Raw genomic sequence first — 14436 nt, forward strand, 5'->3', positions numbered from 1 at the left:
AAGATACAAACGTAAAGAATTTCAATAGGATCTAGCTGATTAGAGAAGATTTCAATAACTCTTATGCTTAAAGAGTATCATACCATTAAATTTTTAGCCAAAAAAATTATATATACACTAAAGTCCTAATATTTTCAACGATTTGACAAAAAAAGTCATAAACTTTATTTTTTTGACAGTAAAGTCCTAATTGATAATTTGACAAGAAAGTCCTAAACTTTATTTTGTTGTTAAAAAAGTCATAATTACTGACTAACCGGAAAAAAATGATAAAAATATCAAAAACTGCCGGTAATTGACTTTTACTGTCAAAAAAAATAAAATTTAAGATTTCTTGTAAAATGAATGGAAATATTATATATATTTTTTTCAAAACTTAAATAATTCGTTGTTTCAATTCCAAAGTCCTGGTAAATTGGAAGAACTTTTACATGTAATACCCTTCTCGACTGTGCTTACCACAATAACCAGGAGAAAATGGCCGTCAGGGATGCAACATCTTCCGCCGACGATTTCGAAGAAGAAAGCATCAGCAAATGGGAATCCCTCCGCCTCAAAACCCTAGCCGAGCAAAGTTACAGTTCCTCCGACCTCAAATTATCTATCAAGCACGCCAAGCGCGCTCACCGTCTATGCCCCACCCTCGACGGCGTCTCGGAAATGCTAACCGCCTTCAAAATACTCAGCGCTGCCGAAAATACCACAGAAACTACTGGAACGCCTGATTGGTACAAGATTTTCGAAGTAGAACCTTTTTCTGACATCAATTTAATTAAGAAACAGTATAAAAAACTAGCCCTAATTTTGCATCCTGACAAGAACAAGTTTGTCGCCTCCGAAGAGGCCTTTAAGTTGGTAAACGAAGCGTTTAGTGTTCTGTCTGACAAGATTAGGAGGAAAGAGTATGATATGAAGCTTAGAATCGCAATACAGACCGAGGCAGAGGCGGAGGCGGGAGTGGATCCGGGAGGTGATGCTGTGACACTAGACACTTTTTGGACAGCGTGTTCAACTTGTAGGCTGTTGCATCAGTTTGAAAGGAAGTATTTGGGGCATAATCTGATGTGCCCTAGCTGTAAGAAGAGTTTCAAAGCCGTGGAGGTGGATGATGGTAAGAAAGGGTATACAAAAGTGGTGGTCGATGAAAAGGAAAACATTGATACTAGTGAAAGTGATAAGGTCTCAACTCGAAGCGAATCCAAGAGGAAAATGAGTAGTGTTGGAGAGATCATGAAGAGGTCCGAGCAATCAAAAAGGATTGAAAGGTCAAAAACGGAAGATGGGGGTAAGCATTCAAGAGTTGTGAATAATACATTGAAGGAGAAGGGGAAGAGAAAGAATGACAGTGATGAAGAAGAAATGATGACATTAGCTCAAATGCAGAAATTAGTGAAAACAAATGTGAACGATGGTAAATCGAAAGAGAAGTTGAAAGTAAATAAGGTACAAAGAAGTGGATCAAAGAGGGAAAATTCAAGAAACGAGACAAAGGGAGAAGAGAAGAACCAGGATCTTGAGATAATGACAGTGGAAGACTCAGACTTTTATGATTTTGATAAAGGAAGAGTAGAAAAGAGTTTCAAGAAAGGACAAATATGGGGTTTATATGATGATGATGATGGAATGCCAAGGCATTATGGTTTAATAAATGAAGTGGTGTCAACACATCCATTTGAGGTGGACATGTCTTGGTTGGACCCCCAAAGCAATGGTGATGAAGGGTTAGTTAATTTGGAAAGGACTGGATTTCATGTATCTTGCGGAAGGTTTAAGGTTTCCAAGAAAACTTTAGTAAGATCACTTAATGTGTTTTCACATATCGTGGAGTGTGAAAGAGCAGCAAGAGAGGTTTACAGGATTTATCCTAAGAAGGGTTCAGTGTGGGCACTTTATAATAGCGAGACAAAAGACAAAAGATGTTATGATATAGTTGTGTTTTTGACAAGTTATAGTGAGGTACATGGATTGAGCATGGGGTACCTTGAAAAGGTGAATGGGTTTAAAACAATTTTCAGGAGAAGAGAGATTGGGTTTCGTGCTATCAGATGGCTTGAAAAACATGATGCTGGGTTGTTTTCACATCAGATTCCAGCAAGGAAGCTTTCTGGGGAAGAGGTGAAAGATCTTTCAGGAGATTGTTGGGAATTAGATCCTGCCTCACTTCCTACTGATCTACTCATTATTGGTTGACAGAAATAGTATTTGGTTTTCCACAATTCATTAACTTTTGTATGTATAGTTCTCTATTAATTCATATTTTTCAGTTTTTTCAGATGGAATAAGGCATGGAATAGAGGTAATTTTTCCCTGTAATGTCCAGTTATGAATTGGATTACTGCATTTGTATGCAAATCATGCATCAAATGGATAGAAAATCTGTGTTTCTATTTATGATAAGCTTAAACTATAATGAACACAGTTATGTTGCATTAATGCCCAAACTTTGGACCTTATATTGTGCATCACATATTTCACATCAGCAAATACTCATTGATCTTAAAGCTAGTTTTCTGAATGTGTGTGTGTGTGTGTGTTTGGTTTGCTCTTTGAATAAGTGGGGAATGAATAATCTATTCACAACCTGCTGTATCTTAGCTTATGTGCTTCTGTTGGATGGGAGAACTTAAAGGTAGTGTTTGGTATGATGGAATTGGGTAAGGGATGAAAAAAAGAAGTTTGTTTTGTCTGAAGAAATGGAATGGATCATTCTTAAAGGACCATTTTGTTAATTTTTATTCCTTAGCCGGCTTTTTTTTTCTTCCATTCCATCATGAGATAGAATAACATGTTGAATATAACCCATTTTATTTACAACAATACCCAAATATCATAAAAGACCTTTGGCGAGAAGTTATGTGCACCAAACAATGGTTGATAACAAGGGGGGATGGGGGAGGAGTTAAATAGAGTTATAGTAGAAAGAGCTAATAGTAAAAAGTGGAATAAATAAGAAAAGTATTGCAGTTAGAAGCTCAGAGATAAACCTCCACCCCCTCTTATATGAGATAATGTCTTCGATTAATGTCTAAACTAAATCTATCTTTAGACTCTCTTCTTGATCGGTTCTTCTCATTGTCCCATAATCAAGGTGAAGATGTAGGGGCTAAGTATCCAACTTTGATGGAGCTCAATTCCAGCAAGGAATGACTCGGTGCCACCTACTGTAGATTCAGACACATATAGTAGACCGACAATACATATCACTCATAGCCGTAACATAACATCTTGAGACTTTTCCAACTTTTACGGGTCTTACACCTAGTACATCAAGATATCAATATAAATCAACGATAACAAGGATTCTTACGGTGGATTACACCTTTGACGCCTCAATATGTACTCTTCTTTACCATAGTTGTTCTACACATGTTGGAATTTTTTTTAATTTTCTTTTTATTTTTTATTTTTTTGTTGTCTTGATCACTCACGTTTCTTCTTTGTGCTCCTTCTCAAAGGAAATTAAAATTTTAAAAAAGTAATGATAGATAATTGTTGTTGTAGATTTGTAGTAATGGGTGAGCAAAACCGAACCCGAAAACCAAAAATTAATGTAACAAAACCGAAAAGTTGAAACCAAGCCAAAACTGTCAGTTTTTTTGTGTTTAGAAAAGTTGCAAGTAAATGAAAAGTTGCTTGAAAACTATGGCCTAAGTTGCAAGTAAATGAAAAGTTGCTTGAATTAAATAAGTAAAAGAAGTCTTCACCTTCATATTTAGTCAAGAGAGCTAGTGTAATTTGTGTTTGCTCTTGAAAGAATAGGAGGAAGCTCTAAATCCTCAAATACGGTAAAAAAACAAAAACAACAAATTGAAGCTTAAAGTTGGAGGATTCAAGAAACTGAAACAAGAATATAATTGAATTAAAGAGAAATCGATGAAAAAGAAGTCGATTAAAGTATAAACTCTCATTTTGAGTCTTACTAACCGGTCTAGTTAAACTTAGCTCAAAATGTCTTGTGTCGTAGAAATTGGTGAATAAAGTGATAACCTCATGTTATACTCTCTAATAAAGTTATTTGGTACCATTAAGTTATTTGGTACCATTGGAGGACTTATTGTTGGTAAATTTTGTGTTTTATATTCTAGGCTTCATCCTCCCCTTGATTCTTTAAGGGACAAAAAAATAAAATAATAATAAACCAACTACATGAATAACTTTTGCAGTTAATTTACTAACAATAATAAATAGTAACTAAATAACGGAATAAGAGCGAAATTGTGATTTTGCAAGGTTTAACCGTTTAACTTAAATGCAACCTTTCCAACGGCATGAGCTTGGGAGAGATGATATCCTTAACAAAAATAAAACCACAAGAACAACTTTGATAAAAATGTACAACTTGAATCAAATTTCGAAAAATGATATACCCGAGGGATCAAATATGTAACTTACTCCATATATATTTTATTTATGCTTTATTACAATGTACGTCCCTCCATTTTATACCTATTAGAATACCTAGCCCTCACGTTTGTTCTATTCTCAAAGGTCAGAACTCCCATTTGCCCCTACTGTATATAATCGTGTTCAGATTCTCAGGCTTCTACCCTCTTCTCATCCTGTTTCGTTCATCTCTTCTTTCGTTTCACTTCATCTGTCTATATATTTACCATCTTTCTTCGTGATTTCTAAATTCCCCTGCACAATGGGTTACGAGAACGATCCGTAAGTTCCAGTGCTCTCTAATCTAGGTTTTTTATTTTTGCTTACGATTCTTCTAGGGTTAGGTTATGCATACGACCTTAATCGTGTTCTTTTTGTTCTTAAATTTTCAGCTATCGCGATGAAGATGGCGAGCCGTTGATGGATTACGACGACGGATTTCAATCCGATCACGGTGATGATAACAACAATCAACATCAAAACCTCCTTGATGACAATCTCGATGATGAATTGGAAGATAATGATTGGCAGAGTAATAGGCAGGAACGGTCTCCGACGCCGGCTCACAACGAATCCGATTCGAAGTCGAAGCCCCGTAAAAGGTTAATCAAGAAGAGCACGGCGGAGGAGACCTTGCCGGATTTCGCGATTGATGATGACGTGGAGGATGAAATGGCGAGTTTTGTCAGGGATGATTCAGACAGTGGCGGTGGGAAGAGGAAGAAGTTTTCCAGTGGCGGTGGGAGTAGTAGCAAGAAGAGGGAGAAGAAGTTGAGTGCTTCCAAGTTCTCGGATAGAGGAGGGAGATCGAATGAGAAAGGTGGGTCGAAATTTAAGGTAAATAGTAAAAGGGGTGGGCGTTCTGGTGGGGATGATGCAGAAGTTAAAGAGATGTGGGATACAATTGCTGGTGGCGATTCAGAGGTACATTTTAGTTGCAAATTGGCTGAGTTCTGTGTGTCTTCTCTTTTGGATTCCGTGGGGATAATTTGTTACGAACACTGTCAAGTACATTGTTCTAACTAATCTAACAAAACTTGTTTCATCCCAATATTAATCTCTCTTGATTGTGCAACTTAAAGATTTGTTTTTCTATGGCTTTTGGGTGCCATGAACCGCCCCTGCCACCTCCAATAATGGAAGGAACTTTGTTGTGTTTGACACTGTAATTTTCTGATAGCCTTTGCTTGACTGATGCAGGATGACAAAGAGGGTCCAAGAATGCTAGATGATGATAACTTCATAGATGATACCGGTGTTGATCCAGCTGATCGATATGCAAGCGACCATGGAGGTTATTCTCCCAGCCGTGCTCCTCAGGTAAGAAGCTCACTCATAGTATATATGAAGTAAGTTGCATGTATTTAGCATCTGTTACTATTTTCTCAGCTAAATATTATAATGATATAGGCCGAGGAGGGTGAAGAAGATGATGAAATCAAGGACATGTTCAAGATGGGTAAGAAGAAGAAGAAGACTGAGAAAAGTGCTGCAGAGATTGCATTACTTGTTGAAAATGTGATGGCTGAACTTGAAGTTGTAGCAGAAGAAGATGCAGAGCTAAACAGACAATCAAAACCAGCTATTAATAAACTCAGAAAGTTGCCACTTCTAACTGAAGTACTATCTAAGTAAAGTCTTTTATATTTGCAAAAGTTCAACATCTGCTTCACAATATTGTTTATATCATTTACCTTTTTAAATTCTTAATGCAGGAAACAACTTCAATTAGAGTTTCTAGATCATGGAGTTCTAACTCTTTTGAAAAATTGGCTTGAACCCCTTCCAGATGGAAGCTTGCCCAATATAAACATTCGTGCAGAAATATTGAAGATCCTAACCGAGGTATATAATAAACCAGGATTAATTATATCCCTTTTTTTTTATGTTGGTGTAACTAAACTAATTATGAGTTGTTCTTATCCTCCAGTTCCCAATTGATTTAGATCAATATGATAGAAGAGAGCAATTAAAGAAAAGTGGGCTTGGAAAGGTTATTATGTTCTTGTCAAAATCTGATGAAGAGACCACATCCAATAGAAAGCTTGCTAAAGACTTGGTTGACAAATGGGTAAGCATATATGGATGTTGAATAAAATTAAAATTCCCTCTTTTATTTATTATGTAATGATTAAATTTATAAATGCAATGCAGAGTCGACCAATATTTAATAAGAGCACAAGATTTGAGGACATGCGAAACTATGAAGATGAGAGAATGCCACCCATGCGTCGGCCAACAATGAAAAAGTATATTTTTCAACTTCAAATACATTAATTTGTGTAGTAACATATTTATTGTTAATGATTAATGATAAAAAGCAAGTTTTATTCTTCTGATATGTTGCTACTCCCTATTATTAATAGGCCTATGAATAAAGCTTCAGGGATGCATTCAAGAGATGATGATCTGGATTTGGCTGAATATTCTCAGTAAGTCGTTTGATTATGTGTGCTTTTTCTGTTTGATTATGTGTGCTTTTTCTGTTTGATTATGTGTTTTAAAATGTTTAGAATATGAATTTAGGGAACCAAAATCTGGAAATTCATCTTCTAGACTAACATCAAGGCCTGAAGCAATGCCACTAGATTTTATAATACGCCCACAATCAAAGATTGATCCTGATGAAATTAGAGCCCGGGCTAAACAAGTTGTGCAGGATCAGCGTCGCCTCAAGGTATGTGTTTTGTGTTTTTTTTTTTTTTTTTTTTTTAAATCTTAAACTTATAATCTCAATAATATATATGTATATTTTTATGCAATTGATGACACAGATGAACAAGAGGTTGCAACAGTTGAAAGCACCTAAAAAGAAACAGCTTCAAGCTACTAAGCTAAGTGTGGAGGGCCGTGGAATGGTGAAGTACTTGTAGGCCGCTGCTAAAAGCTAGTTAATGACCCGACAATATCAATATCACTCCTTTTTTTTTTTTTTCAGGCGGAAGTCGTCCCTATTTGTGTATGATAAAATTGCAAAATTTTAATGTTTTGCAATGTTTTTTATGTTATAAATGAATTTAACTCTTTTCATTTTGTATGATTAAATTTATAGTATTGCTTTTCGTGGATGAAATTCTATTGTTATGTGTTTAGTGGTTAATTTAGGTGTTTGACTATGTTTGATCAAATTTAAGTGAGCACCATTCCTTGACATAACAATTTGTATTTTCTCCAATTTCTCACTTAGGTAATGTCATGCAATCCAGCTTAATTTTATCATAATGTCATTATCCAAATATTATAAGGGCGTGTTCGGCAACATTAGCTGGTAGCGGGCGACTTATAGCGGGTAGCTTGTAGCGTTTTGTTAAACGCTACATGAAGTAGCATTTAGATTTGGAGCGTTCTGTTTAAACTAAACGCTAGAAGCTTATAGTGCCGAACGAAACTTTTTGTTTAAAACGGAGCGTTTGTCAAACGCTAGAAGCTAGAAGCTCTCAAACGCTTCCAAACGCTCCGTGCCTAAGTCAAAATCCATAAAATATTTTCTAGGACCCACGAGTCTCACCAGTTTAATTGATGATCCGTTATAACCAAGCTTTCTAATCGTTTTTTATGTTTGCATGTTATGACTTATGATGTCTAGTTGGTTTATTGAACGTTCCAAATGTTTTATAAATTGTGATGATGCACCCAATAATCTAATAATTTCTATACATAATAAATTGAAAAATTGAAATGAGTTTCTTTAAAAATACGTGGGTCCCTCAACGGCTCAACCACATAAAAGGAAGGTGCCTACCAAAAAATTGAAGATCGCTGATATACATGGGTTACGAGTTTGGGTTAGGCTCCTTTACTTTTGAGGTTAAAATCTTTTTCTCAATTGTTTGTATGTTTATATATACAAGAACAAAGACTATTAGCCTAAAGGTTAGGATGATTAGAGGGAGGAGTTGTCTTTTTTACTGTTTTCATTTCCTTTTCACCGATGTGTGTGCAGTTGGAGCACATTACCTTTGTTTATTATATATATTAGTTTATAATCTGTGGGAACCATGGTTACAAAATTAATCAAAATTTTATAGTAAAAACTCAAAATTATTAATAAGTTATCTTAAATAAATTATTAATTAAGAGATTTTTTTAGTTATATAAATTTTAATCATTAATTTAAATAAATATGTGAAACAATATCACTTTATAATTTGTATTAAATTTATTTTTATTTTTATTCTAATGTTATTAATTTAATGTAATTAGAGTGAGAAATTTAAAATTTGAAATTGATAATTAATAGGTTGACAAGTGACATGCATTAATTAATAGACATAATAGGGTGACACATGGCAAAATGAGAATAAAATATTCATTAATTAGGAGGCCTAATAGGATGACACATGTCAAAAGGAGACTAAAACTATTTTTTTATTAAAATAAGGATTTTTATTGTTTTTTTTACGGTAAAACATTGTATGTGGAGCACATTATTTTTATTTTTGACTAAACTACACAAATGGTCCCTGTAGTTTGCTCAAAATTGTCATTTTGGTCTAAAAAGGTTTGGACTAGCACCAGAGGTCAAAAGTTTTCATTTTATTGCTTGTTTGGTCCAATCTGTTTTGATTTTTTTTCAAAATGACGAATTTGCCCATGTTAATATGATTTTCTTTTTTTCTTATTTTTTTTTCTGATTTTTAGATTTAAAAAAATAAAAAATAAAAATAAAAATAAAATAAATCTTTCTCTCTCTCTCTCTCTCTCTCTCCCTCTCTTATTTATTTTTCTGTTTTTTCAGATTTAAAAAAATAAAAAAAATAAAAATCTCTATCTCTCTCTTTTCTGTATTTGAGTGTGTGTTTATCGTGTGAAAAATATTCCAGCACAATGCTCTTGAACTTGGAACCCACCTTCAATATCTCACCCGCCATAGCAGTTGCTGGAGCCGGAGGAGACGAGGTCAAACCAAGATCCAGGTGCTCGATGAAACACTTGAAAGAAGAAGGATCATCATTGCCACCACCTCAATCACAACCACCTTCAACCCTACCTTCAGCCCTCAATGTCTCCGACATCACCAACCTCCGTCAGGAAAATCCTTATCTGAAGATGAAGGGATCTCTCTCTCTCTCTCTCTCTCTCTCTCTCTCTCTCTCTCCCCCCCCCCTCGTTAAAGCTTAGTGAATAAACCTGGGTAACGGAGAAGACGCAAGGCGGCGACCTAGGGTTTCATACGCGTCAAGTTTCTCGTTTATCTACTGCATCTATCGCACTTGCGTTATGCTTGTCTAATGGTGGTTGTAATTTCTAGTGGGTGGAGGAGGGGATCTTGATCGAACCTTTCATCCCCAAATCAAAAATCCAACTATTATTTCTAACCTTGAAGATGAAGATAATTGTAATTTATTCCATATTTTGGGGTTTCTCCTCCTGCCTCCATGTCAGAGAATTCCGACATCATTCTTCTGAAATTTCATAGGGCAATAGACATTAGGTTCAAAAATGATGATGGATTCTAGTGTTCAATCTTTCAGATGATGAAACTAATCTTTCAGAAGATGAAACTGTTGTGTTCTTTGATTCCAAAGAACAAAAAATGGATGTAGGTGACTACAACCAAGGCACATGTTGTCAGATTTTTTTTTTATTTGTCCCACACATTCATCCAAGTTGCATAACTAGTGCTCAAAGCAAAGATAATGGGAGTGGATAGTTCTTTTAAGGTTTTAAGAGAGAGAGAGAGAGAGAGAGAGAGAGAGAGTTTTATCTTTTTTAATTTCTTTTTAATTTTTCTTTTACTAAGAAAAATATCTAAATAAATACAAAAAAATGAAAAAACAAAAAGCAAGGGCAAAATCGTCATTATAAAAAAGTTCAAAGCAAATTTGACCAAACTCGCAACAAAATGAAAAGTTTGGACTTCTGGTGCTAGTCAAAACCTTTTTGGACCAAAGTGACAATTTTCAGCTAACCACAGGGACCATTTGTGTAGTTTTGTCTTTATTTTTTTATTATATATTTTTATTGTTTCTATATAATATTTACTATGTTTTTTTATTATTAGAATAGAAGGCTTATTATCTATAATTTGGTTATGCATTTAGTTACAGATTTATGTATGTGTAAACCATATAATTAATATATATATATATATATATATATATATATATATATATATATATATATATATATATATATATAAGTAAATGACTTTATTGAATAAGTATGTAATTGAACCCAAAATACAAAAAAACCATTAATGAAATATTCTAAATAATTTTTATAAATCATAAATTTTCAAATACTTCTTTAAATACAACACTAGATGTCTTATTGGTAAGCTTTCATTCATTGTCTAAAATTAATATTTTCAATCTGTCTCTACTTTTAACTCTAAACAATGCAACATACAACTGTCCATGAGTAAACATTGGTTGTCTAAAAAACAAACCAACATTTGATAGCGACTGTCCTTGACTTTTGTTTATTGTCATCGCAAAACATATAGCAAGTGGAAACTGTCTTCGCTAAAAGGTGAAAGGAATCATTTTATTCGAAGGGGTCAATTACATTCTTGAAATAAACGTATGTTTTCCTATATTACTTTCAGAAATTATCTCTGCTTCTATAACACGCTTACCCAATGCTATAACTCGCAACCTTGTTCCATTACACAAACCGTACTGGTCAATATTCCTCAATAACATAACCGGAACACCGACTTTTAATACCAATTTATGAATTGGAAAACCTGAAGGTCTAAGGCCATTTAGTACACCAGGAGAATATAAAGATTTGTCAAAGTCATCGTGTACAAAATCCGAATGACAAACACTGTCTGAACTTAAGTATTCTTTTTCATCTCCAGGAAATAATGATAACAAACGATTGTTTATTTCTTGGACAACTTCATTTTTCGATGCAGGGATTGCTCTTTCTCGAAAAAACATCGGATTATTGGCATTTTCAATAATAGAAGGATAGACAAATGTAATTAATGAACCAATAGGATCCGATGAATCTGTAATGAGAATATCATATGGTATATCAATAATTGTCTCACCATCGTTTAAACCACCAACCTTTCCTTCACCTATATTCAAAATCCAGTTTGCAAATGTGGATGTTTCTTCAATATTAGATGTTTAAAGACTTAACCTCATGTTTTTTTGTTAATATTAAGACCTTGAAATTTGACCAAATATAGGAGGAACTTATTGAAGCACTGACAATGTCTTGTCTACTTCCATTAGGAACAACATATAGAACTAGTGTCATACCCGTCCGGCGGACAGGTTGACAAATGTATAAACAATAATATTGATTATCTTACTTTTATTGAAAATAAGTACAATGTTATTATTTCCAACAAACAACTTTCATGAATAAGTGCTTAAGCTATTAAGCACTTTAATGGGTTCAAAATATGATTGAAAGTGTGGATCAGACAAGATACAACAACACGAAAACATTTCAATACAAATGGGGGAGGATGGGTAAAATGGTCCAAAATTAAAAATGATGCAGGAGGGGTACAATGCTATTATTTTCAAAGACGAATTACCATTTTCCCCCCATCCCCATTTATACATCTGTCGGATTTCCATCTATGTTTTCTCTTCAAAGACTACAATACCCTTTGCTTGCTTTGTAGGTCCATGCTCAGATAAAGATTCTCCTTGAGTTGATTTAAGTTCATGAGGTAACTCTTCTGATTTGTTAGGTAATGACATGAATATGTATAACCAGGTGTCATGATTCATGATTCATGGACTTGATGTAATCCAAGCAAAACTTAATGCTAAATGGAGAAGATATCTATCGAAAATGCAAGCTTTCTTTCACAAGCATGTTTAGTTTTTGATGAAATCCCATTTTGTGTGGTTAGGGATTATAGTCGTGTACTTCAGTCTGAACAAAATAATAGAATATAAAAATGTAAAAGAATATAAAAAACCCAACTAATTTTGAGACAGATTGGTACTATATGAGTTGATAATCAAAGAAACATCTAACCTCAAGCAAAGAGGCTTTTATGAGACAACTATATATTATTGTTTCTTTTGTACTTAATATGGTCACCAAGGAATTAGCCCAATGGAAAAGTCATTACTCCACCTTTGTCATTCCAGCAATCCACCAACAACCATAACTATCTTTAAAAGCCAACAATCTTCTAGGGGCATAAATGTCATTGCTCCAGTTTTTTTTTTCATAAATGCTCTGGTAACGATGTAATACCAGGGGCATAAATATCTTTAGTCACCCAACTTGCTCGTATCTTCCACCTTACCAGGACCTATGATGTAATATTTAATTACTTTCTTTGTTAAATTGGTAAATTGAAATCAAATACTTATTAAATTTCATGGTAGCATAATACTAAATTTTCTACTAAGTCAACCATATAATCTATTATCAGGGAAGGGTATAAACATCATTTAAACACATTGTTCTAAAAAAACATTATTAAGCTGATGTTTGTAATCATGTACCTGATGGGAGTGATATTGATGACTCACGAGCATGATGGATATATTCAATCAGCTTCATTGATATCGAGTGAAGTGTTATCATTTAACCATGGTTACATTTTATTATTGAGGTGATACAAAAGAAGGGTAAATTGCAGAAACTTGGTAAAAAGGAGAAACTTACTATTACAAGATTCCAAATTGGCTCGCAACTTTTGTTTCAATGCAACTCTTCAATATACAAAACATCATAGAACCTGAAAAAGGTACATAGATAAAAATTAAAATGAAGCGAATTCAAGACTCACATTCATTACTGCTTGATATAGTTGTAATCAATTTTATTTCAAGAATAATCTGATATGAACTGAATAACAACCTCAAATACGATTAACTTAATGCTTAAGAAAGTAAAAATGGGGCTCTGAAGGTTTTGAGATTCAGAGAGATCTCCACAAAACAAGACAAAACGTAATTCATGCATAAAAACCTAGCCGACCCTAAACCCCTTATTTCAATAAAAAGTCAACTTGGAAACTCCTAAACTCCAGGAAACTAGAAAAGATAAAACTAGATTACTTATTTAAATAAAAATACCAATCACCCCTTGGTCTTATGCCTCGATACACCTTGCCCCATCTCTCCTTATTCGTATCAATACCCTGCCCCTGAAAATTCACCTTGTCCCCAAGGTGGAAATCAGGAAATTGAGTGTGTATCACAGAAGCTTCCTCCCAAGTCGCCTCTAATTCTGGTAGATCCTTCCATGTGATCAAAATTTCTGTTAAGCCATGGTTTCTTCTTGAGTCCAGCACCTGATCCGGAACAACAAGTACTTCCACTGTATCTGTCAACCCATCCGGTAAGGTGGATAAAACCTTCTGGTCACCTACAACTTTCTTAAGTTGTGAAACATGAAAAGCTGGGTGAATGGAAGAGGAAGTCGGTAACTCTAGACGATATGCTAACTTCCCCACCCGTTCGAAAACTCTAAAAGGGCCATAAAATCTGGGTGATAGCTTGGTATTACGCCTCCTTATCACCTTGTTTTGACGATATGGTCACAATTTCAAATAAACCAGATCACCGACATGATATTCTACATCCCGCCTTCTTTTATCAGCACGTGGTTTCATCACTTGTTGCGCTCATCCCAAATGTTCTTTAAGCTCTTCCAGCACCCCATCTCTCTCCCAAAGATAATCATCTACATTAAAAGTAACAGCCATACCGTTATCATAACTGACCATTCGTGGGGGGTCACGACCGTACATAATTTTAAACGGAGTCTCTTTAGCTAATGAGTGATATAATGTGTTATACCAGTATGCTGCCCAAGGAAACCATTTCATCCATTGTTTAGGTTGTAACAATGTAAATTTTCAAAAAAAAAATCATTTTAAAATCATATAATTCTCGTAACACATTTCATAAAAATCTCATTAATTTAATTTACAAAACACAACTCCATAATTATTTGATTCGTACTCCATGATCCTCAAAACATAACTCTTGCTCTGGTGTGTACAATCAAGCCCATGCCTTCCCGCGATCCTGAGAAAACCTAAAACACATATCACATAACATGGTAAGCACGAAGCTTAGTGAGTTCCCCAAAATACCACACACATAACTCATT

General features: G+C 34.5%; 3 protein-coding genes across 3 annotated transcripts; 2 read left to right on the top strand and 1 right to left on the bottom strand.

Moving 5' to 3' along the window:
* The first annotated feature begins 405 nt into the window (after nt 1-405).
* LOC145091748 (DNAJ heat shock N-terminal domain-containing protein) lies at nt 406-2453 on the top strand. Its single transcript, XM_079029537.1, has one exon. It carries the CDS (start codon nt 478-480, stop codon nt 2188-2190), a length of 1713 nt encoding a protein of 570 aa, XP_078885663.1. The 5' UTR covers nt 406-477; the 3' UTR covers nt 2191-2453.
* A 2040-nt stretch (nt 2454-4493) lies between these two features.
* Nucleotides 4494-7413, top strand: IWS1 (Transcription elongation factor (TFIIS) family protein). The gene is made up of 10 exons (XM_079029538.1): nt 4494-4665; nt 4776-5307; nt 5584-5703; nt 5794-6014; nt 6099-6228; nt 6314-6454; nt 6538-6632; nt 6750-6815; nt 6910-7060; nt 7158-7413. The coding sequence occupies exons 1-10, from the start codon at nt 4646-4648 to the stop codon at nt 7254-7256; spliced, it is 1575 nt and encodes a 524-aa protein (XP_078885664.1). The 5' UTR covers nt 4494-4645; the 3' UTR covers nt 7257-7413.
* A 3476-nt stretch (nt 7414-10889) lies between these two features.
* On the bottom strand, nt 10890-11930 carry LOC145095102 (uncharacterized). The gene is made up of 2 exons (XM_079033043.1): nt 11888-11930; nt 10890-11452 (listed from the first exon to the last, which is right to left on the bottom strand). Exons 1-2 carry the CDS (start codon nt 11928-11930, stop codon nt 10890-10892), a joined length of 606 nt encoding a protein of 201 aa, XP_078889169.1.
* Nucleotides 11931-14436: the final 2506 nt, after the last annotated feature.

This window comes from Lactuca serriola, chromosome 3 (genome assembly GCF_051521515.1).
Source record: "Lactuca serriola cultivar US96UC23 chromosome 3, Lser_US96UC23_V15, whole genome shotgun sequence".
Lineage (NCBI taxonomy): Eukaryota > Viridiplantae > Streptophyta > Magnoliopsida > Asterales > Asteraceae > Lactuca > Lactuca serriola.